General features: G+C 51.9%; 1 protein-coding gene across 2 annotated transcripts in view; it reads right to left on the bottom strand.

Annotated features, from left to right (window-relative positions):
* Positions 1-23,887, bottom strand: part of PITPNM3 (PITPNM family member 3) — a 118,611-nt gene that overhangs the window by 51,681 nt on the left and 43,043 nt on the right. For both annotated transcript variants that reach the window (XM_058283732.2, XM_058283733.2), the window contains exon 4: positions 12,890-12,937. In XM_058283732.2, coding sequence (XP_058139715.1) covers positions 12,890-12,937 — 48 coding nt within the window. The remainder of the gene's footprint in view (positions 1-12,889; positions 12,938-23,887) is intronic.

Genomic DNA, 23,887 nt, shown 5'->3' on the forward strand with positions numbered 1-23,887 from the left:
ACATTTCCTGAAAGTTCCCAGGGTCTCTGGCATCGGGAAACCTACAGGAGTTCTAGAACAGCCTGGCACTGGCTCCGTGGCCTGGGCCTCTGGTGACCGGAGCTGCGGACTGGAGGGCCTGGGTGGTAGGAGGCATGTGAGGAGCCCCCGAATCACATCAGCAGGCTGCCTGTTCCCGCCCCGTTGTTGGCAAGGCCCCCTTCAGGCAGGGTTCCTGCCACGCCCGGATTCGGGGTGAGGGGGGCCCACAGCTGGTTTTGTGACAATAGGTTTGTGAAAAGGTGGTGAGGCAGTCCGGCTACCACAGCATCTGCTCGCGGCACCCCTGCCGGCCCCGACCCTGGCTTAGGGGCCAGTGGCCCACCCAGCTCCCCTCGGCTCCTCTAGCCGGCTGAGGAATATAGGCTATTTTCTGCTTAATCACAGCCTTGGACAGGAACAAATCATGATCACTCCTTTTAATTTCTGATGCACCCTGCTGCTCGTGAGACAACAGCCAAGGTCACCGCCCCACACTCGGCACCCCGCCTGACTGAAAGGCCCAGCATTCTCCATCTCTCCTGCACCAGTTGCTGGAACCCTCGAGGGGGGCTGCTGGGGGTGTCCCTGGCTAAAGCTGACCAGGCCATTTCCCCTGCGACCAGCCCCTGGCGCCCCCATCCATTAGTCACCCCTGGGCTCAGCTGAGCACAGCTGGGCCCAGCTTCAGACCATGTGGCATGTCCTCAGAAGGCTACAGAACTGTCAAGTCCTCTGTGAGCACACGGGAGTACACGCAGGCATAAACACACCTTTCTTTTTTTATGACTCTGATGTCTTTGTTAAGGCTTGCTCTGGTGTGAGATGGGGCGATAAACTGGAAGAACTAAGCCTCATCCGCAACAAGCAGGGAGCTCAGACCACGGCTCCCAGTCCCCCGGAAAAGCCACCGGGAGACGACGCTCACGTAGGAGGAGACAGGCCATGGAAAGAGTTCTGGGTAGGAAATGATACCCTGGTCAGAGGGTGGCCTCGGATACATCCTCTCCTCACTGCTGCCGATCGAGGGAGGTGGCCCACATTCCCTCTTCAGAGAGCCGGGAGAGTCTATGGGTCCAAGCACGAGGAGACGGGTGCCCTGCGTGAGCGCAAGTCTCCAGGACCCAGAGGGGAACTGCAGGCACGACGGCTAAGCTGCTCTGAGGGTCTGTGGAGAAAGGAAGAGGAACCAAGAAACTGCAGGTGGCAAATGTCATCTGGATCTTCAAAGGGGCCTGGTGTTAATTCCCAGCCAAATCCTGGTGCAAATTAACAAGCCTGTGTTCTGAGAGCACTTAGAAAGAAAGGCAGCAGCTCCGACAGGTTCATTGGGAACGTACCTTGCCAACCTGCCCTCGTTAGCTTGTGGAGCCGGGTCACTAGCCCAGGAGCTCGAGGGAACACCGAGGGAGTATGGGGAGGAGGGAGAGCCGGCAGGGCAAGAAACCATCCAGGGAACCCACGACTCTCGTGACAGCAGCTCTGAGGCAGGGATTAGTGCGGTGGGAGGCAGCACGAGAAGGCTCCAAGCCCTGGCACTTAACAGATTTCTGGGTGGGACCCAAACAGAAATGGTACCAATAACCAAAAGCTAGATGGGGGTGGAACAGCATGAAACAGTGGGAGACAATGGGCCCTCATGTGGTGGTTTTAAACCTTTTTTATTATTATTATTAAACAATGAAACCCTTTTATCCACCAAAATTTTCCTTAGGAGACCAATCCACAAAACAGATGAAAGTGGACTGGCTCTGGCTGCGCAGGTCAGGGGGTAGGTTGGGGGGCCAGATTCCCACTTCTCTATGCCACCCCCAGTGCCTGAGGGCTCCACAGGGCACAAAAGCCACTTATGGGGAAGGACTGCTAAGGGGTGTGGAATTTTTGTTTATGGAGTAATGAAATTGTTCTAAAATTTTTTTGAGATGATGACAGCACAACAATGTGATTATACTAAAAACCATTGATTATACACTTTGGATAGAGATCTATGGTATGTGACTATATCTCAGTAAAATGGCTTAATAAATAAATAATTGTACAAGAATAGCCAGAAACAGCGGGTATGTATAGCAGGGAAAACAGAGAGATTGAGAGACGAAGAGTTTTTTTGTTTGCCTGGTTTTTGTTGTTGTTTATTATTATTGAAATAATGAAAATGCTCTAATAGTGATTGAAGTGATGAAAGCCCAACTATGTGATTATACCAAATACCATTGATTGTACACTTTGGATGAATGGTATGCTTTATTACTATGTTTCAATAAAATTGATTTGTTCAAAAATAATAAATAAAAGCCACTGACTGAACTTGTTCACCAGTCAGACTGCATGCCACCCTCCTCTGCAGGTGTCCCAGCTCCCAAATTTGTGGAAAATAAGGACTGAGGTGGGAGTGGGGAGTGGGATACTGGAAGGAAATACACCAAAATGTTTGCTGTGTTTTTCTCTGGATGGTGGGATAATGAACAAAGAGTTTTTCCTTTAAAAAAAAAATGAATTTACTTTCTATTTTTCTGTTTTTCCTAAGTAAGCACATATTTCTTTCCTTTAAAAATATTTATCAATTTATTTATTGAATAGGCAATACAAGCCTGTGCCATGCTGACAACGGAAACACTATTAAATCACAATCTGCTACTTTAGAAGCAAACACTATGTCCTCCTGCCCTCCGTGAGCTGGCAGGCTATCGTGGGAATGTTAAAGGAAAAGAAAAGCTTACAGAAGGAACAGGATAAATCTGAAACACGGTACGTGTAAAATTAAGCTCCTGGACATCACTTGCCAACTCCGTCTCTATTTGTTACTGCCCAGCCTGGACCAGGGCTGAAAATGCAGACGAATCAGATATAGCACCACGTGCCTTCAAGGATCTCTCCATCCACCAGGGTCACAGGAGCAGTGCCGAGTCACATGACCGAGAACGAGGTCCTGTGACCAAGCCCAGCCACGTGACCAAAGCCTGCCGACAGCCTGAGCCAGGGTGCAGGGCTGCCGAAGGCAGTGCTTAAGCTCTGAGGCCCGTGAACCGGGCAGGGCCCACAGCTCAGAATGAGGGCACACTCCTGCGCAGCGCCCCGGAGCCGAGGCCACCGTGAGAGCCAGTCTGGAGCCTGAGGAGCAGGCAGGGAAGCTGTAGGGGGCTCAGGGTCGCGGCCTGCAGGTTCCTGTCGAACAGTGTTTGGATCAAGGGAACCGACGGCAGAGCCAGGACAAAGGGGAGTTGGTTTCAAGTGTCAGCACAACTTAGGAAATGTTTACGTTTCCAGAAGGGCCCGCGCTGACCTGGAGGCAGGGAGTTCTCCACCGAGGTTATACAAGCAAGTTACGTAACTGGCCGCTTAGCAGGGAGGCTGGGGAGGGACCTGGCCCAAGGTCCCTCCTGTGTCTCCTTAATCCTGCCAGCGGCAGAATCCAGGCCCATCAGCCTGATGCACCTGGCTACCGAGGCCAGCATCGTGTTGTTTAGACCTCCAGGAGCCCAGTGGACCTGTCACAGAGGCGCCCGCCCAGGCGGAGTCCCAAACCTCGGGGCCCCACACCTGCCGCGTCAAAACATGCTGTTGGCAAGTGAGGGTGGGGATTGCTCCGCGGAGCTCCTGCTTTTGGAGGAACCCAGGGGTGTCTCCATCTTGAGTCAGGCCCAGCAAAGTTTCCAGATAGACGACCTCAAGAAAACCGTCCTGCCGCTCACTACACAGCGATGCTAGACGGGGGTGGCCTCCGCTGCCCTGGCGAATCCTCTGTAATAAGCACAGCCCTCCTAAGATCTGCCTTGGGTTTCTAATCCTCAACAGAGTCTCAAGTAAACTTCACAGTAATCCTGAGTCGGGGGTGCTCTCCCCATCACACAGATGAGAAAACCGAGGCTCAGGACTTATCTGAGGATGTAAGTGAAGAGGTGGAGATTTGAACCCAGGTCACCAGGCCAGGATTCTTTCATCCTCCTGAAGAAAGGCAAAGACAGAGAGGCAGAGGTCTCTTCGCTCTTTCAAATGCCCCTACACTCCAGCCCAGCCCCTCAGAGTGAGCCCTGGGAGGGATGAAGCAGGAAAGAGAGGCTGTGGTCAGGAGTGAGAGAATCAAGCATGACTCCCAGCTCACTTGGACCTTTGGGTCCTATCCTCCTGTCAGGTCCGCCCAGGCCCTGCCTGCAAGGGGCGCCCTGCAGGTCTCTGGGCAGTCAGCACACACACAACGGAGCACAACGGCATGCTGCAACCCACACACTCCCACAGGCTAAGCCCTTCAGTACGCACGTGGGTGCCACAAAAAGAACTGGAAGCACTGAGCTCTCAAACGTATGAAAAGATGCTTAGCCTCAGGACCCCGAATAAGACAATTGCTCATGGAAATTACCCAAAACACTTTTTTTTTTCCTCCTCTCAGCTTGGCAAATAATCAAAAAGTCCAATAAACACTGTACTTGGCCAGGGTGGGGAAAACAGATCCTTTCCATTCATTGCTGGTGAGAGTGAAACCCAGCCCCCATGGAGGGCAATTTGGCAATGTCTTTCAAAATAGAAACTGCACATGCCCTTTGACGTGGCAATTCTAATTCCACGTGCAAGACTGACATATGTGCAACACTAACCATTGCTGCAGTGACGGGAAGTAGCCTAGATGTCCATCAATTGGGGACTAGCTAATAAATCACACTGAGGCAGGTTAGTATAGGGAAAGGGAAAACTTGGGTCACAGCTGAAGACCCGGCAGACAGCATGGCCTACAGCCCACATGGCCATGAGACCCCACCCAGAAATGTCCTGAGGCATCCTGCAGGACCCTGGAATGAGAATCTTATTTGGAACGAAAATCCCATTTGGAACAAGAAACTCATTGGAATGAGAATCCCATTTGGGGTCCAGGGAAAGCTCTGGATAACCTCAAAAGACCTCACCATTGGCCCCCTGAGAAATGACGGGTGGGGCAACCAATCAGAACAGCAAACGGACTTTAAAAAACCCTGACCTGGTGTCCCACATGTGCAACTCACCCTGCAGTACACCGATTGTCCGTGACTCAGAAGGGACAATGTACTATTCTTATTTTCTTATTTCTTATTAAACTCTTTACTCCCTTGCCTATCCTATGGAATGTCCTTAAATTCTCCTTTTTTTTTTTTTAGGTACCAGGAGGCCAGGAATTGAACCCGGGACCTCGTATGTGGGAAGCCAGCGCTCAACTACTGAGCCACCTTGGCTCTCCTGAGCTGGCTTTTCTTTTTTTTTTTTTTTTTCCGCTGGTTGTTTGTTTTTGTTTTTCCAGGAGGCACCAGGAACTGAACCCAGGACCTCCCAAGTGGGAGATGGGAGCTCAACTGCTTGAGCCACATCTGCTCCCCCTGAAATGCTTATATGCGGCTAAGCCAAGAACCTAGAAGCCCAGAAACCAGAGCCATCCAGTAACAATACCACAGTAAAATATGCACATTCTTGACAAAGAATAATGTGCCTCTAAATGTATTGAGATAGTAATAAAACCACATATTATAATCTGAGGAAAGCAAAGTGCAGAATGGAATGCATCACATGCACCATTTGTGTGGGCTCGTATATATATATATATATTCGTATTTATGGATATGTTCATATAAGCAGAAAATATCTCTGGAATGATATATAGGAAACAGAAATAATCATTGCTTCAGGGGAGAGGGACTGAATGAGCTGGGAGACAGGGGAGGAAGATATACTGTTCATCTTTTGTTCCTTTTGAAGTTTATACAATGCACATGTATTACCTATTCAAAAGAGAGATGAAAAATAAGAAGTTTTAAAAATGCATTTAGCAGGGTGGTTTTTTTGAAAAACAAATCCGTATTTTCTCCCTGCGTTGGCTTCTTTGCCTCTGGGAAAGCTTTGAGGGAAGGTCCGTGGCAGAGCTTCCCGGCTTTTGTTTCCAAAAGCCCTCCTGTTCCCAGGAGAAAAGGATCGGAGGAGACAGAGATGCCCTCAGGCTGGGAGGGGCTCCCCTCTGCCCACCCCAGGCTCACAGCCCAGGCGTCCTCACTGCCGGAAGGACAGCAGCCCCGAGGGCCTGGCCACCTGTGCCCCAGGGACGCTGGACCGAGGCCTGGAGCAGCAGAGCAGGACAAAAGGGACCCCCAGGCCGGGTCCCGCGGCACGCGGCGCCTGCACACACATCATACCCCGCCAAGGTGTTGGGCAAGACACCCACACAGGAGAATGAGGAAAGGAGAAGCCTCTAGAACCACGGAGGGGCAATCTCTCACCCTCCCCACCAGGGAGGTAAAGTTACCTTGGCTCACAGAAAACTAAACAAACAAAAGTGCCGGTCTTTCACGGGTAAGTCGGTGGACTGCGCTGTGTGCTCTCCATTCGCCCCTCCAGATCCACCCTCTCGGCCCCGCTCTGGGCCCCGCTCTGGGTGGCCGGGGTGAGGAGCCCTTGCCCTCCAGCTTTCGGTTAGTGCTGGCCAGCGGGCGGCACCAAGGGCAAGCGTGGAGAGGGGGGCTCCCTCCTCGGCCAGGCCACCAGAGTCCGGTCCCCCTAAGGAAAGCCACAGCTGCCTGGGGCAGCAGGCAGCTACCTGCAAGTGTGGGAAGTACCCCCCTGTGCCTTCTGGATGTCCTTAAGACTGCATTCACTTGTGAACAAAGTCCTGGTCCTAAGCCCTCCTCCAAGGAAGGTTTGTGTGCCCCTTCCTTTCCCGGCTGGGACCCTGACTGAGTCGTGGCCTGAAATCCAGTTACTCTGCACAATTCTTATCACGTCACCCCACCCCATTCTCTCCTTTGGCTTCCCCCACCCTAACCAAAGCCCTGTGTGGTCTGCCCCAACCCACCGCCCCCGGCCCCCCGCAGCCCATGCCCCTTCCCACCTCTCCAGCCTCACCTTCCACCTCTCCCCACGCCCCGAGTTCAGCCACATTGGCCTTTTCAACAATTTTCAGACATCCCACTTCCCTCTCAAACCACAGGGTCTTTGCACAATTTGCTCTCTATGGCTGGACCCTTCCCCCCATGGCCTCAGGACCTAGGTATTTTCTACAGAACCTTCGCTGCCCCTTCCCCCCACAGGCCTTCTACCCTCACCCCCTCACCCCCCAAAGCACCACGGACCTCTCTTACAGGGGCAGATCGGATACTCTTAGTCTTCCACTCCCCCAGCCCTCAGCCCTTAAGCTCCTTAAGAGCTGGCACTGGGTCTGCTTTGGTTCCATTTTATTCCCAGAGCTATCAAGGTGCTGAGGTATAAAAGATGCTCATTAAATATTTGTTAAAACAAATGGATGATGAATGAATGAATGATTTGTTCCCACTTTGCACCCTTATAAGTGGCTGAAACCGTTCACGTCCCCGTGAGGCACAGACACTATGCAGATAGGCTCACATGTGTGCATGTAGACACACGCTTAGGCTGCATGTAAATGAACACACGAACACATTGGCATACGCCTAAAGCTTGTACACAAGCGCATGGGCACACTCACACAGGCGGGCCGTGCCGAGCATAACCATACACGCACACACACAAGAAAAGTGCTCCCAAGGCGGCCGTCTGCCACCCTGAGCTCATTAAAGCCGGCTAAATATAGCCCGTCTGCAGCTGTGCTCAGCAAGCTGCCCACACAGGCCAGGAAAAGACACCAGTTACCAGGCAGAGGAGCGGGAGGCCAGCCGTGGGCAAGGGGCTTCCCGCACCGCGCTCGCGCCGCGCCCCGGCAGGCCGTGGGGCCGGGGTGTGCAGGAGGGGAGCGCCTTGCTGGATGTCCCGGGCTTTGGGCTGGTGCCGACCCTGGAGAGCAGGATGGGAGGCCGAGCTGCCTCCCTGCAGTGGGGAGGAGGGTGCCGAGCCAGCCGCACCGTCTCTCTCTGTCCATCGGGACAACCTCACCGTTTTCTGTGCTAGTCAGTGGCGTCAGGATTCATTCTGAGCCCAGCTCAGTCCAGGCCAGGGTTGGGGGTCCAGCTGGGGCTGGAGTCAGGAGCCAGCCTGGGGCAGACCAGGGCTCGGCTGGCGGTAGGGTAGAGCCCGGTGTGGGGTGAAGGTCAAGGGGTAGTCTGCACCAGGTTTGGGACTCATTCTGGTCTTGGTCTGGGGCTGAGAGCAGGTTTTTCTCTGTGTGCAGCTCACCCTGCAGTTCCAGAGCTCCACTGAGCACCCGTTCTAACGGGCAGACCCTCCCACACCTGGGACAGCCCCCGGCTGCCCCCTGCATCCTATGCCAGACCCTGTCCTGGAAAGCCATTTGACAAGCAGCGTGTCTGCGCTGCAGTTCCCTGTACTCCAGCAGGGGCCATAAGAGCTCAGTCTTCCCTCCACGGAATCCGCCCCCCGCACGGGGTCGGGGTAGAGGAGCCCTCTCCCGCTCACAAACCCTTTCCTGCCCTGGGCACACCCTGGATCCAGGGTTTTGAGGGGTTTAATGGAGCTGGCTCTTAAGGGGGGACCTGGGTGATGCAAGCGACAGTGGGACGCCTCCCCCAGGAAGCTGGGGTGACTATGGAAGGGAGAATCTGCAGGGAAAGGAGAGCTGAGACCAGGTGTGGGCCCCAGCTCTGGAGACTGAGGGATGGAAAGAGCTGGGTTTGAGCCTTTCCTTGAAGTCCGGGCTTTCTCCTTGTGAAATGGGGTGTGGTGCCTGCAGCCTCCCCAGCTCTCAGGGAGCCATAAGGCTCAGAGGGGACAAGGGCCTGGACAGAGGGGACAAGAGCCACACCCCACAGAGCTGCAAAGATGGGTGAGATGGGCAGGAAAGGAATGGAGAGGGTGAGGCAGCCTCAGGCCTGGGAGCATCGGGCCTTCTCCCAGGAGCTGCACCTAGATGGGGTGTGGGCAGGGAACCCCCAGCTCTCCCCCAGCCTTTCCTAGGATGATGGCTGGTCACAGCAGGAAGGGGCGAGCCCGACCCAGGCATCGGGGAATGGAGCAGAGAGCAGAGGCCGAGAGCGCTGGGCCCCTAGGGAGTCCCTCAGGAGGCCCAAAACCCTTCCCACCCCCTCTGCGCAGAGACTGCCCCCGTCCTCTCCTCGGGAACCATGGGCTGCTCAGGCTCCCACTTAGTCCATGAGACAGAGCTCCATACACCTCCCGGAAGTCGTGCGGAAGGGAAGGGGGATTGCTGACGGGAACGAGGCAAGTTTCCTCCTTCACTGGAGGGGACTCTGGAAGGGTAGTGGGGGTCATCAGGACCAGAGTGGGCTACCAATAAGGTGGCCCTGACCCTCTGGAGGAAACGGGAGGTGAGAGCCTGGCAGCAGGGAGGGCAGTGAGGAGGAGCAGGCCACGGTGCAGGAGGGAGGAGAGGGGGGCTCCACCAGAGAAGGGACAGGTGTCGAAAGAAAGGGACGCATTCGAGAGAGCTCTGCCGGAGGTCGCACTGACGTCATCAGGGCTCCAGAAGGTGACGGAGAGGGAGAAGTCTAGGCAGATCCTCAGGCTTCTGGGAAATGGTACCATTCACTTCGGACAGAAGAACGGGAGTGAGGGTCAACGGGCAGACGGGCAGTTCCCTGGAGGCCCTGCTGCCGTGCAGTAAACTTCTGTGTGTTTACTGTGCGAGCAAGGCAGACACGAAGGGGAGATGAAGCCAGAGGAAGCCAGGAGACAAAGGGGCAGAAGCAGAAAACCAGAGAGCCCTGGCACATCAGCTCTGGAAGAGCCTATGTGAACAGAAGGGATGGGAGGCTGCACTGCAGAGGAGCCGAGGCTGCACAGCAAGCCAGTGGGAGGGGCTGCAGCCTCCTGCCCCTCGCCCACTCCCACATGCAAGGACCCCTTGCGTCTTCCTCAAGTCTGGTTCCAAAGACCATCTATCTTCGTTATTCACGGATTCCGTATTTGTGTATTTGCCTACTCGCTAAAATTTATTTGTAACCCCCAAATCAATATTCACAGCACTTCTATGGTCATTTGTAAACACGCACAGAGCAGTGGAAGATTTGAGTTGCCTGGTGTGCACCTTCCCAGCTGAGGTCCAGCAAGGCCACGCTCTGCCTTCTCGTTTCAGCTCTCACTGGAAACAAGTGTCTTTTTCACGGTATATTTAGTGCCATGCTTTTCACATTTTTTTGTGCTTTTTTGCAGGTGATTTCGCAGTTGAAAATGCCCCAAGCAAAGTGCTGGTGTGCAGTCTGGTCTTCCTAAGTGCAAAGGGGCCACGATGCACCTTGGATGTGAATTGCTGGGCTGCAGGCCCGGAGTTCAATGTTAATGAATCAAGAATACATATTAAATAGGTGTCTTTAAACAGAAACACACCTAAAACAAGGCTATGTATTGATCAGTTGACAAAAATGTTGTCACGGGAGACTCGCATGAACCTCACCCTGTATTTCCCCTAGGGCAATTGTTTAGTCTATGCTAATTCAGTATTTGTGGTGACTTTCTAGAATATCACCACAGTGAATAACAAGAACCCACCAAACAAGCACAAGCCGGGGGTGGCAGGCCACCAGCCCCCTGTCCAGCTGCGAGATGCAGACTGGTCTGTCTGGCAGCCACACCCGAGAGAGGACTCCAGGACCCCCACCCCCACCCCGAGACCCCCTCCTGCCTGCCAGTGAGCTGAGAGACCCCTGCAGGTCTCAGGCCCCGGCTCACCGCCCGAGAAGCCCAGTGCTCTCTGGCCAGCTCAGGAGGCCTTTCTGGGGCTCAGCTCGTGGAGAAACATGTGAAGATAACTGGGGCAGCCACAGGACCTGCAGAGAGTCCAGAGACTGGGCTTCCGGCGATGACAAGAGCCATCTCTCACAGCTGCACCAGGTGTTCCAGGTGCCAAGGCTCATCGAAACTGACAGTAATAAAGGAGACCCACCTGCGCCAGCTGCAGAGCTCGGCACGGTACATATATTGTCTCTGAGACCCTCAGCCAACTGGGAAGTCAACATTATGGTCATCTTGCCGCAGCTGAGCAAAGCGAGGCTCAGGGTCTTTCGGTAACTTGCCTGAAGCATCACAGCTGGTAAACGAAGGAGCTGGGCTGCAAACCCAGGCCTGTACACTTTTTAAGCCCCAACGCTTTAGCACCAGTGCCAGAATTTTCTGACTCCTGATCCAGGGCAATCTGTACCACCCCATAGATGGGCACTGTAAGTGGCAAACACATTACAAATGTAAGTCATTACTTTCATTCTTTTATTTTTATTATTATTCTTTTATTATTATTATTCAGGGTTGCAGACTTTGCCAGTTTGGGATTAAATCTAAACAAACTACTATTGATTATCATTGTCAGTTCATAAAAGAAAAAGTAATGCCAGAAAATGCAGGAAGGACATAACTAAGGGATAAAAAGCGATCAATGTATTTCATGGAATACATCCTCAACCTTATGGAAAAACACGTTAGGGCAGTGTTATCTTCTCCTGGTTGAAAGCGTTGGGCTTCTACTTGGGAACCGCTGGCCTAGATGATCGTTGATCATCCATTTTAGCTCCAGATTTCTTCTGTCCATCTACTATTATTCTTTACTACGTAAGAATCTGCTTAAAGAGCAGAATTTGCTGACAGCCTTCAGCAATGTAATTCTGACTAAAATCTATAACCAACAAATTAAAAAATAATAATGATAACTTTGCCCCTACTTAGACACAGTTTTTCCTGCCGGGTCCAGAAGGCACCAAACACCTCGTCAATTCGACTTGTCTGTGCACAGCTGAGCTGTGGTTTGGTGTGGTGGGGACAAACCCCACGTCAGGTAGCTGTGTGTTGCCCTTTGAAGCTGTGGTTTCCTCTTCCTAGAGGCCCGGAAGGAATGATCTGAGCTCTCTTCCTGTCCTACATTCCTGAGGAATGTGGAGACGTCCTCCTGGCGCCGAGCCTAGTTCCTTGCACCGAGGCCTCAAGGAAAGCTGCCCCCTGGCCGCCCTGCCCTTCCCACACCCCTGCCCTCCTGGCCTGGCCTCACGGAGCTGCTTCTCCTACCGGTCCCTGACGCTTTGTCTGTGAACTGCCCCCCAGTGTTAGAACCTAGAAAGCGTCCCAGGAGACCTGTACACCCGCGCAGGCCTGGACCCTGGGCCAGCGAAGGCTCGCGTGACAGGCACCCTGCACCCCAGGACAGCGTCTGAGGAATCCAAGAGCCCGGAGCAAGGCCTCAGGCTCGTGCCTGGGGAGGTGAAGGGCAGGCGGGCTGAGTCTCCCAAAGTCACAGCCACAGCTCTAAATAACATGAGAGAGGAGGAGAAGTCCGGAGCCCTCTCCTCCAACACACGGACACCCCGCTCTCCTGCCCCAGGCTCTTGGGAAACTCAATACCACCAAGAGCAAGCGCACTCTGTGCAGACACCGCCCCCCAAGTCCACCCAGAACCTCCAGAGAAGACTTATCTTCCCCAGATCTCTCTCAGGTCCAACGCTGTGCTCCTTCCCCTGAGGAGCCCTAGGCAGAAGGAAAGCTGGGGCTTGGGAGGCCCAGGAGCTCAACTGGCAGCTCCAGGAGCTGCAGGTGGCCTCTTTACGTGTCCTCTGGCAGCCTCGAACAAGGCGCCTCTGACCCCTGACCACCACCACCTGTGGTTTCTGGATGTCACATCACCCAAAGGAGAGCATCTCAAAGGCACACGAGGGCTTGCCCCCACCCCGTCCTTCTCTCTTTCTGCCACACGCAAATGACACACTTTTCCGTGGGCCTGTCTGCTCTGCTGAGCTCCCCTTCCCACCCCACCAGCCTCAGGCCCCTCACTCTGGTCTGAAACCAGAGCTGCCAAGTCTGGGGGAATCTGGGAACCCAAGGAGCTCAGTGCATGGAGCAGAGAATGTCCCAAACCCAGGCGAGTGACCCAGGTCCTTGGATCCCACCTGCGGGCAAGGTGGTGACCTGAATGGACCCAAGAGGGGCTTCAGGTCCAGGGGGCACAGGCCCATCCCAGGGGAAGCAAAGACTCCCAGGGTCAAGCTTAACTCACGCTGCTTCTCCTGGAGGATGCTGGATGTGCAGGGTGCAGTGCCTTCTCCTGCAGAAAAAGAAAAGAAACCTGAGCACACATTCCCCATGTCACTGTTGGCTAGACACCACGGTTCCCGGGGAGGCCACGGCCTCTGTTCTCGAGCTTCTCCTCTCCCCAGAGCTGGGGATGGGAAGAGCTACTTCCCTGCATGCCTCCCCCATCCCTGCCGTAGTCAGCTCTTGGCCCTTTCTGCAAAGCCAAGCATGGAGCCATGAGGTCTGCACCTGGGGAAGGTAAGGCCTGGCTCCTCCTCCACGTCTTTTTCCTCCCACCTTCGCAAAGCAGCTGCTTGCCTGCCGTTGTCTTTCTCTATGCACATTTTCTGTCCTCTGAGGGTCAGGGGTGGACATCACATCCTTGCAGGTAACTGCCACATCTCTACCTCTAGCCCACACCTCTTCTAGGCTCTTGATCCACGTATCCCACTGCCCCTGGATGTCCACCAGCTCCCTCCCTCTCACCACGGCCAAAGTGAATGTCCTGAAACCGCTGCTCTTCCTGCAGCACCTGCTCTACCTACAGACATGGGAGTCAGACACTACTCTCTGTCCTCCCTCGTCCCCACGCTCAAGGTCACAAAGTTCTGCGGGATCTATTCCCTCCCTCTCCACCAGAAGTTAGACTCCATGCTGGCGGGGATTTCTGTGTTGCTCATGGTGTGTCCCCGGGCTTAGAACAAAGCTCTGCAACCAATATTTGTTGAATAAGTAAATGAAGCCCCCACCCCACTGCCCGAATGCAGAACTCTTCCTATCTCTTGGTATACTATTGCAACAGTTTATTTCTTTTTAATGGAAAACATTTCTTTCTATATTATGAAAGTAATACGGGAAACGGACTTTGGCCCAGTGGTTAGGGCGTCCGTCTACCATATGGGAGGTCCGCGGTTCAAACCCCGGGCCTCCTTGACCTGTGTGCAGCTGGCCATGCGCAGCGCTGATGCGCGCAAGGAGTGCCGTGCCACGCAAGAGTGTCCCCCGCGTGGGGGAGCCCCACGTGCAAGGAGTGCGCCCGTGAGGAAAGCCGCCCAGCGTGAAAAGAAAGAGCAGCCTGCCCAGGAATGGCGCCGCCCATACTTCCCCTGCCGCTGACGACAACAGAAGCAGACAAAGAAACAAGACGCAGCAAATAGACACCAAGAACAGACAACCAGGGGAGGGGGGGAAATTAAATAAATAAATAAATCTTTAAAAAAAAAAAAAAAGAAAGTAATACAAGCTCCTTATAGAAAATTTGGAGAACACTAAAGTGTATAAAAAGGAAAAAAGATCCCTTATAATCCCATCGCTATGAAAAAACAATTGATTACATTTTATATATTTCTATACTCATTTTTTTTGGCGTATTAAAATCAATCAAAGTAGCTCTTTGAGGGCCAGTAGCTTGTCATTTATCTCATTAGTCCCCATAGCTGGCTCAATGGCTGGCTCATCAAAACCATGTGTCAATGATAAAGAAGCACAGAATACTTTCTGTACTTCATGTCGAAGAATAAATAATTACCCCATAAAGTCACAAAACCTCTGTAAACATCATTCCAACAGAGATACAATATTCTGTTGAGAGGATATATCACGGTTTGCTTTCAAACGATCCTTTTGGTGGACTGTTTCAAAATTTCACCACTATAATTACTGCTGCAATGAACATCTTTGTGGTCAAAGCTCTCTCAACATTTCAGATGATGTCCTTATAATACACCCACAGGAGAATTCTGGGTTAAAACTTAGGAAACTCATTAAGGCTCCCAATGTTTACTGCCTGATTGCTTTGCAGCAAGGTTGTACATTCTAATTTACACCCCATGCCCACCCGCAGCAGAAGGAAGCTCTTGTCTCAACAAATACCTCCCCAGCATCCTCATTGATCTGTCTGATTTCTCTGCCTCCCACGTTGCCAGATTAATCATTCTAAAGCATCACCAAATTCTGAGCCTGACAGGCAAGTACCTGCGTAAAACGGCCCCCGCCTACCTCGCCAGCCTTCTCCTGCCGCTTCCCGCCTCCCCTCCATCAGCCGACTCACTTTTCTGAATCCACCTGCACAGCACGACTCCACACCTTCCCCCGCACCAATGAAAACATTCCTGCCTGGAGTGCCAGCCGGGCTCTTCCACCCTCACTTGGACTAGAGCTAGGAGGATGAGTCAGATGGGCCATGGAATGGGGGGAGGGTTGGGGTGGAGCAGGTGAACTCGGGGACTGGTGGGTATGTGGATGAAACTGCAATGTTGAGAAAACTCTTTTGACAATATAACAAGGAAGGGTCACTGGTTTAGGGTGTTTGATCTGGGGCATTTGGCCCAGGATGCACCTGGGGCAGTCTTCTAGGGAGTGTGTTATATCAGTGGGTGGAGACCCATACAGTGAGTGGGAAGATGTTGTACCCCCATCCTGGGAGGCGTGATGTTCTCAGAAGACGGAGGGTGTCTCTCGAGAGCATAGGTGGCTCCCAATGGGGTAGGAGAGACTAGAGTGTCAAGAGTTCAGCATTGTTACAAGTATCTATGAATCTTCTCCTTCAAGCAGTGAAGCTTGGTTGTCACCGTGGGCCCCGAGGGGAGGGGGAGAGAGGAATAGACTAGATGGAAGAGGGGGTAATAGGGGTGCAATGGAAGTGTTCTGCATGATCATGCAATGATGGATACAGGCCACGTTAAATTTCACCAAAAATTCATAAAAGTTTACTTTCTAAAATGTAAACCATAATGTAAACTACTGACCACGGTTAGCAGCTATGTTTCAATATTTGTGCATCAGTTGTAGCAAATGTAACATCCACATGGAAAAAGATCATTGGTGGGGAAGGGGGGGAAGGGGGGGATGTTGGGTATATGGGCGTCGCCTATATTCTATATGTGACTTTAATGTGACCTAAAACTTCTTTGAAGGCATAATGAAAAATAAAAAGGGGTAAGACACTGAGGAAGAAACGGAAGTGGTTGCCTTGACACTGTTTATACAGGACAACACCTATTACAGTTATGACTGGCAAAACGTCAAAAAAAATTTTTATGGTATTTTTCACTTTTTTAATATCTCAATTTTTTAACTTTATTTTAGTTTTTCTAAATTATTATGTATTTCATGTCTAAGGTTTAAACCTATCATTACTATTTTATTTTCCTATTAATTGAATTTGGCAATATATTAGGTTTCATTTTTTTTTCAACTTTTTATAATTTGTTAAAGTATCTCACTCATACATAAACATACATAAACAATAAGTGTACAGTAATAGTTGTGAACTTCCAAAACAAACATACATAACATTATACAGGACTCTCACACCTCACCCTACCACCAATACTTTGCATTATTGTTAAACAATTTTAACTAAAGATTGAAGAGCACTGTCAAACTATTACTACTAACCAAAGTATTTTCCCCCAACCCCGCTATTATTATTATCTTTATATAATTTATATATGAACACTCAAACAATAAGTATATAGTAAAAGTTGTGAACTTACAAAGCAAACATGTATAACATCATAGAGGGGTTCCATACATCAACCTTCCACTGACACCTTTCATTGTCGTGAGAAGTTTGTTACAAATTATGAAAGAGCATTGTCAAAATCTTACTACTAATTATAGTCCTTATCTTATATTTGGTGTATTTTTCCCCCAACCCACTCTATTATTATTTTTTAAATTTTTTTTATGACAGAAGTTATAAACTTATAAAACAATAATGCGCATGTGCAGAATTCCCAATTAACACCCTTCTATCAACACACCACACTGTGGTTGAATATTTGTTACAAATAATATAATATCTGATTGTTACCACATCCATAGTGTACATTTGGCACACATTTTCCATATTGCCCCATTATCAACACAGTATATCTTTGGCATAGATGCAAGAATATTATATTATTACTGCTAACCACAGTCCATATTCACTCCAGTTGTATCTTTCCCATGCATCTCCACATTCCCACCACCCTGTAATAGTGATGTATATTTGCTTTAGCTAACAAAGGACACTCTTGCATCTGTACCATCAACCACCATTCTCATCCACCTCTTGGTTTACTGTTCTGTTCTGTTCCTAGAATATTCTCTAGCATTCTGTTAATTGGCATTTACATACCTAGACTACCATTTTCAGATTGGGCTTCATTTTTGAAGAAGTTTTAGATCACAGAGGGGTTCAACTATGGCAGGGGAGGAGCATTGGTGTGGGGTGTCATTGGTGGGGGATGCATGGGAGGGAGTTCACCTGGGCATGCATATAGGGCATATAGATATGTTCAGATGTTTGTTGGGTATTGACACAGTGGGTAGAAATACAAACAACAACTGAGGGAGTGCTGGGTTCCCATCCTGGAACCACATTCCCCAATGGAACAGCAATGACCAGTGAAGAAGGATGGTCCAATGATGGGCCCTTGATACTGATAACTATGCATATAAGCCTGTTGCACTTGAAATTTCAAATTGGTCTAGTGTTGCAGGGTGCCTAAGAGTTATCTCCTGAGAGCCTCCATGTTGCTCAAATGTGGCCTCTCTCTAAGCCAAACTCAGCATATAAAATGCATTACCTTCCCCTCAGCATGGGACATGACTCCCAGGGATGAGCCTCCCTGGCACTGAGGGATTACTACCAAGCACTGGCTGGTGATACAACTGGAAAAAGACCTTGAATAAAAGGGGGAAATGGTAAAGATAAATTAATTTATATGGCTAAAAGACTTCGGAAAGAGTCGGGAAGTCATCAGATGGGTCACATTTATGCATGTCTCAGCAAGATCTCATAGACAGCCAAGGTAGATACAACCCCAGGTAGAGGTCCTCCTGAGGCCTATGGAGACACCCAGAGCCTACAGTCATGGCAGATGGCTTCAGAGTTTGGTGCCTTGCCAGTGGGCCCTACTTTGAAATTTGTGCTCCTGAGTGTGATGGAGTTGGACTCATACATGATGTCTCTACACATGCCTTTTCTGTTCTTTTTATTGAACCTGTGGTTGGTACTGGGGTTGGTGTATGCCCAGGAGACTTGAATCTCTGGGCTGTCCATGCGCCAACTGGGCCCTGAGCCTCAGCAGTGTTGCAGCACCTACTCTCCAGTTCATTGGATTTACCTAGGTCAGCTGACAGGGAGGAGTGGATAGACAACCACCGCACCAAGGAACTGAAAGAGTCTACAACTGTGGGCATGAGAGTCCCATTCACCAGTCATGTGGAATTAAAACCCCCGGTCAACTGAGATGTGGAGTAGGCATCATCATCCCAGGGTCCTCAGGATAGAGGGATAAAATACGGACTAGAGTGGACTTACTGGTGTTGTACTATAGAATTATTGTGATTCCAGCAGTGGAAGAAATTGTATCACTGATGTGGAGACAGTGCCCACTGGAGTTGCTGAAGGCAGGGAGAGGGAAAAGGAGGTGTGATATGGGGGCATTTTCGGGACTTGGAGTTGTCCTGAATGATATTGCAGGGACAGATGCAAGGCATTATATATCCTGCCATAACCCACTGAATAGAATGGGAGAGAGTGTAAACTACAACATAAACTATAATCCATCTGCATAGCAGTGCTCCAAAATGTATTCATCAAATGCAATGAATGGACCACACTAATGAAAGAAGTTGTTGATGTGGGAAAAGTGGGGGGTGTGGGAAGTGGAACAGAGGGGAACCTCCCATATTTGTTAAAGTAACATTTTATGTGATCTATGTATCTTTTAAAAATAAAAAAACAATTTTAAAAAATCTTTTGTAATCTCTAGGCTGGGTCGAGAACAAACCCAAGGTCACTTCTTCCACACAGACCTCCTGTCTTCCACAGAAGCCTCTGTTTTCAGGACCCGCCCCTCTGTCTGCACCAACCCTCAAGGTCCAGCATAGGGCCAGACTCAGCAAAGGCCAGTGCCCTTCCCTCTCGAACACCTTCCTCGAGTCCACCCCCACCCACCGCTCCCCTCTCCCCCAGGCCCCCAAGATGAAGCTGGAGTCAGAGAACTGGGGTCTCCAGTACTCAGATCATCAGACCCCAGTCCCAAGAGCCAGTCATCAACCAATCTGAGCCCCCAAGGATCTGTGGCCAAAGGACGAGGGGCCAGACCTTTGGCATCTGGTCTCCAGGCCCTGCTGCTGCCTCTATTGCTCCATGTTTTGGGACCAGTTCCACCGCCACCTGCCTTCGCCTTGATTTTCCTCATCTGTCCAATGGGAAGTTGCACTCAACCACGCTGAAGGCCCCCTCCAGCTCTGCCTTTTTTGCTTCCCAGAGCTGGGTGTCCTGGACCTGAGGGATGGCAAGAATGTGGTCACTTGGGGGCTGGGATGTAAGAAAGGCAATATAACCAAACAGTCTGTGTCTCTCCTCCACAGGATCGGGAATTCTGGGAAGGCTGGCCTACCAGCAGCCAGATTCCCCCTGCAGCCAGCCCCTAGACCACCAACATGCATGGCCAGCAGGGAGAGGGAAGTAGAGGCAGACATCTACCCTTCTCATGGCCTACTGTCCCAACCTAGGGCAGACAGGCACCCCTAGGGTATTGCAATCACCACACCGGAATGCACCTGGGTGGGGGTGGGTGAGAGGCATGCTCCCGCCAAGGCACCCCAAGTCACCTACCCAATGCTCTGTGACATTTCCAGCCCAGGACAAGGACAACCCATTGCCATGCCCTGCCCAAGACACCGTGGGCCATGCACACTGATCCCATCCCCCTCTATGCCCAGGCCCCTGCTGGGGATGGGCACCTGCTGTCGCTGGGAAGGCCCCAAGACCCTTCCTGGGAGACAGGGAGGTGGTGGAGGCAGGGCCACGCGTGAGCCGAGCCTCCGAGCCCCCAGCACGTGCTCCATTGTCCCATCTGACTTCACTTACAAAATACAACATGGAAGATAACATGATCCAGTATTCCAAGCATTATATCCCAAACCTGGGCGCTTCAGAGTACCAGGCTCGAGCGGCTGCACAGGTCACATGCCCTGACTACAATGCAAATAAATGCCTCTGGCATTTCATGGGCACCCCCATGTCCCAGACACAGGAGGAGGGGAGAGGGGTCTAGCTGAGGGGCAGGCCAGCTCCCAATCATCCTCTCCATGTTCTCACGCCGGGCCCAGAGTAGCTACTCCCTAGGCAGGGCTGGTGTGCTGGAGCCTCCCGGTTTATGCTGATGAGACGATAATTCCGATCACGGCTTCCACTACCAGAAAGTTAATATGATTTTGAGCCTGGGCAGGGTTTTTTTTTAATTGAACAGGTTGATGATTTTTTTCCTCATTATTAGAGAAGCTGTAGGTTAACAGAAAAATTATGCATAAAATACAGAGTGACCATATTCCAGTGTATTATTAACACCTTGCATGAGTGTGGTACATTGTTAAAATTCATGAAAAAGCCTCTTTATAACTATGGTCCATTCTTTACCAAAAGCTTCACTGTTTCTGGACAGGATTTCGATAGGCAGGAATGGGTGGTAGGGAGGTGGGGCCCGGGCATGGAGGGTGGGGACCTGGATGAGCAGGTGCACGGAGTGGGAGCAGCAGGAAGCAAGTGTCGCTGAAATGCTGGAAAAGAGGATGCGCAGGGCTGAGGAGAGGGGAGCTGGCAGGGCAGGAGGTAAGAGCCCAGCGCTCTGGGGGCCCAGCGCCCAGCCCCTGCGTATGGGCTTGGATGTGTAAACTGCAAAGGCCGTCCCTGGGCGCGCAGGGTGCTTTCTAGCTTGCCTAGTGCGGTCCCACCACGAAATCGCTGACATCTCGCACCTGTGGGGAGGAAGACTCGGACTCCCCTTAGCAGGTGTCGCGACTGGGGCTCCCAAGGATAAACTCAGTTGCCCGAGGGTTAGATCTGGTCCCTGACACCCCAGTGTGGGCAAGGACTCCTCCGGGGACCTTACCCCTGCCTCCTTTTGAGGGGCCTTCTAGAGCAGGGGTTTCGGGAGACGGCTCAGCCCGCGTGGACCCCGCTTCCTGAAGCAGGAAGCCCAGGGGACAGCGTGGGGGCTGCGGACAAGCCAGGGGCTGAGGACAAAGGCCCAGGCTGAGAGTGGGGAGGGGCAGGAGAGAGGGATGTCCTCAAGGGGTGCAGAGGGGAGGTGGCCAGGGGCTGGGGGACTGGCCCGGGTTTCCCTCCGGCTCTGCCTCTTCTGCACCCATGGGGCCCAGGGGCTGGGGAGGCCACTGGCCTGGGCAAGGGCGGCCTGGATGACGAGGTGAGCGTGGCGCCGAGATGGCAGCAAACGGGCCTCGCCTGCTGGGCCTCCCGGCTGTGGCTTCCCGGGCAGCAGAGCCCGGAGAAGGAAGGAGCCTGCTGTGAACCCCTGCGTCCTGGTTAGCAGACTCCCAGGACAAGGGCGATGAATCAACTGGGCAGCTGGTTCAGCCACTGCCTCAATGAGACCCCACTTGGCCAGGAGCTTCCTGGGGCCATGGGTCTCGCCTCATCTGGAGCTTTCCTCCAGGGCAGAAGCTGCCAGAAACTCCCTGCAGAGAGGATGGGGAAGCAGGAGCTCAGGGCCTCGGTCCTCTCCCAGAGGCTGGCCCCACCAGTCTTGCCTGTCCCAAACCACAGCCCCGGGAGTCTGAGCCCCATCATCTCCTCCAGGTAGGCACATCTTTTTTTTTTCTCTCCCCTTCCCTGCCCCGCCCCCCAGTTGTCTGTGTCCATTTCCTGTGTGTTCTCCTGTGACCGCTTCTATCAGCGGCACCAGGAACCTGTGTTTCTTTTTGTTGTGTCTTGTAGTGTCAGCCTTCCCTGTGTGCGGCGCCATTCCTGGGCAGGCTGTACTTTCTTTTCGTTCTGGGCCACTCTCCTTACGGGCGTACTCCTTGCGTGTGGGGCTCCCCTACGTGGGGGACAGCCCTGTGTGGCAGGGCACTCCTTGTGCACATCACTGCGCATGGGCCAGCTGCACACGGGTCAAGGAGGCCCAGCGTTTGAATGGCGGTAGGCAGATGCTCTATATGTTGGGCCAAATCCTCTACCCCAGGAAGGCACTTCTAAGTGCCCGCTCATGACTTCCTGAGTGATTTCTTAGTTCTTTCTCCCAGTCCCCTTCCAACAAACCGGGAACTCCCCCTGAATAAGGCAGGTAAAATGTGTAGCCAAGAAAAGCACTTTCAATAAACACCCAGAACAGGAGGCTCTTCCTGTCTCTAAGGGGAGGACTCAGTTGCTTCTGGGGAAGCAAATCAGACCAACTGAGCCTGGGGGAGAAGGAACTGGGAATTCTCCTCCTTACTTTCCAGACAGATCCCATTCAGGAAAGGGTGCAGCTGAAGCCCGGGACGTGCACTGGGGCACCCGCTGCCAGGCCTCGGCCCAGCCAGGAAACTCGGCTCATAGATCCATAGATCGTGGCTGAGAAGGAAACGCACACACACCCCTCCCCGCTCGGGTACTCCCCTGCACACTCAGGAGCCGCTGCTGAGCTGCAGTCTCAAGAACCGTGTTGCTGCAAAACGGCTCCTCGCGCTCCTGCGCAGCTGTCCCACGGAGCCGCAGGACTCGCAGAGAAGCCCCCAACTCCTGTCACCGGCGTTCAGGGCCTTCGCCCGCTGCTCCGCCTTCCACCCCTGCTCTTCTCCGAGACCTCCCCACCCCTTTTCACCATCCCCGAGCCCAAGGCCTCACTCCCCAAGCCCAAGGCCTCACTCCCCAAGCTTCCTTCAGGATGAGCTCCGTGTTTCCCCAAATCTCCCTGCCTTCTCACGCTCCCTCCAGGTCTCTGCATCTGCCCTTCCCTCTGCCGTTTCACCCTCGTGGCCTGTCCAGACCCCAGAAAGCCCTTCCTTCCTCTCCTTCCTCTTTGGTCCCTCTGCACTCTGTTCCCATTTCTGAGTCGTGTCTTGGCCCCAGCACTGGCCAGCACAGGGCCTGGCGCAGAGGAAGGGCGGGGCTCGTCACTGAATGCATGCCTGAAGGAGGGAATGCCGGGATGCAGGACCAGGCCCTAACCGCTCTGAGTTTACAAAGAGGGGTAAGGCAAATACCCAGAAAGGTACAAATTTAAGCAGACCAGTTACAGCTGCAGGTGAGGGACTGAAAAACTGTGTAGAGCCACAGGAGGTGGTTTCGTGAGAGGCTGAGGTATCAGGGCAGCTCCCTGGAGGAAGTGCACAGGATTGCAAGAGCCAGAAATAAATCAGGGAAAAGGCAAGGACAAAGTGGGTTCGAGGGTCCGTGATCAGCCCCCTGGCCGCTCAGCTAGAACACAGGGTGGACAGAGTGGTGGGGAGGGGAGGTAAGTCCCTGAAGTCATGAATGCAAAAATCAGAGGGAACTGGGGATCCCTGGATCGGGCAGGGCTGTGACAGCCCCCTTTATAGCAGTCCTCTTGGCAGCTGTTGCAGGACTGTTTGATTCCAGTAATGATGGGGAACTCACTAATCCCAGACAATTATAATTGTTAGAACAAAGGCTGGAACCAAATTGTAGATGGTCTTACATGTCAGGCTGGGGAATTTATACTTCATGCAGGCAGTGAAGAGCTCATTAACAATTCCACAGCAGAATGATATTACTCGATTTATATTTTAGAAGCATCACACTAGCATTGAATACAGATGGCAAACTGACAACCTGATCTAGCTTTTTTCCTCTTGCCCCAAAGCCCTAGAAAATGGCAGTAAATATTTTTATATAAATTAATCTTTAGTAGTGTTTAAAATATGCAGGTATGACCTTAATAGCAGACCAGAAATTGTGAGGCATCCTTAAAGGTAGAAGGCAGAGAGAAACAGTGACACAATCTGTAGGTCCCAGGGGAAAATGAAAAGACAGGCCCTTTGTTCAAAATTATTAAGAATTTCAAGATGGCAACAGCTAAGCATTAAAACAAGTGTGTGGCCCTTCTAAGTATTCTAAGTAACACACCACATTATTTATTAGAATAAAGGACAAAAACCATGTATCATCTCAATAATGCAAAATTCAACACCCTTTAATGTAAAAAAAAAAAAATTCAGCAAACTAGGAATAGAG

This window comes from Dasypus novemcinctus, chromosome 21 (assembly GCF_030445035.2).
Source record: "Dasypus novemcinctus isolate mDasNov1 chromosome 21, mDasNov1.1.hap2, whole genome shotgun sequence".
Classification (NCBI taxonomy): domain Eukaryota; kingdom Metazoa; phylum Chordata; class Mammalia; order Cingulata; family Dasypodidae; genus Dasypus; species Dasypus novemcinctus.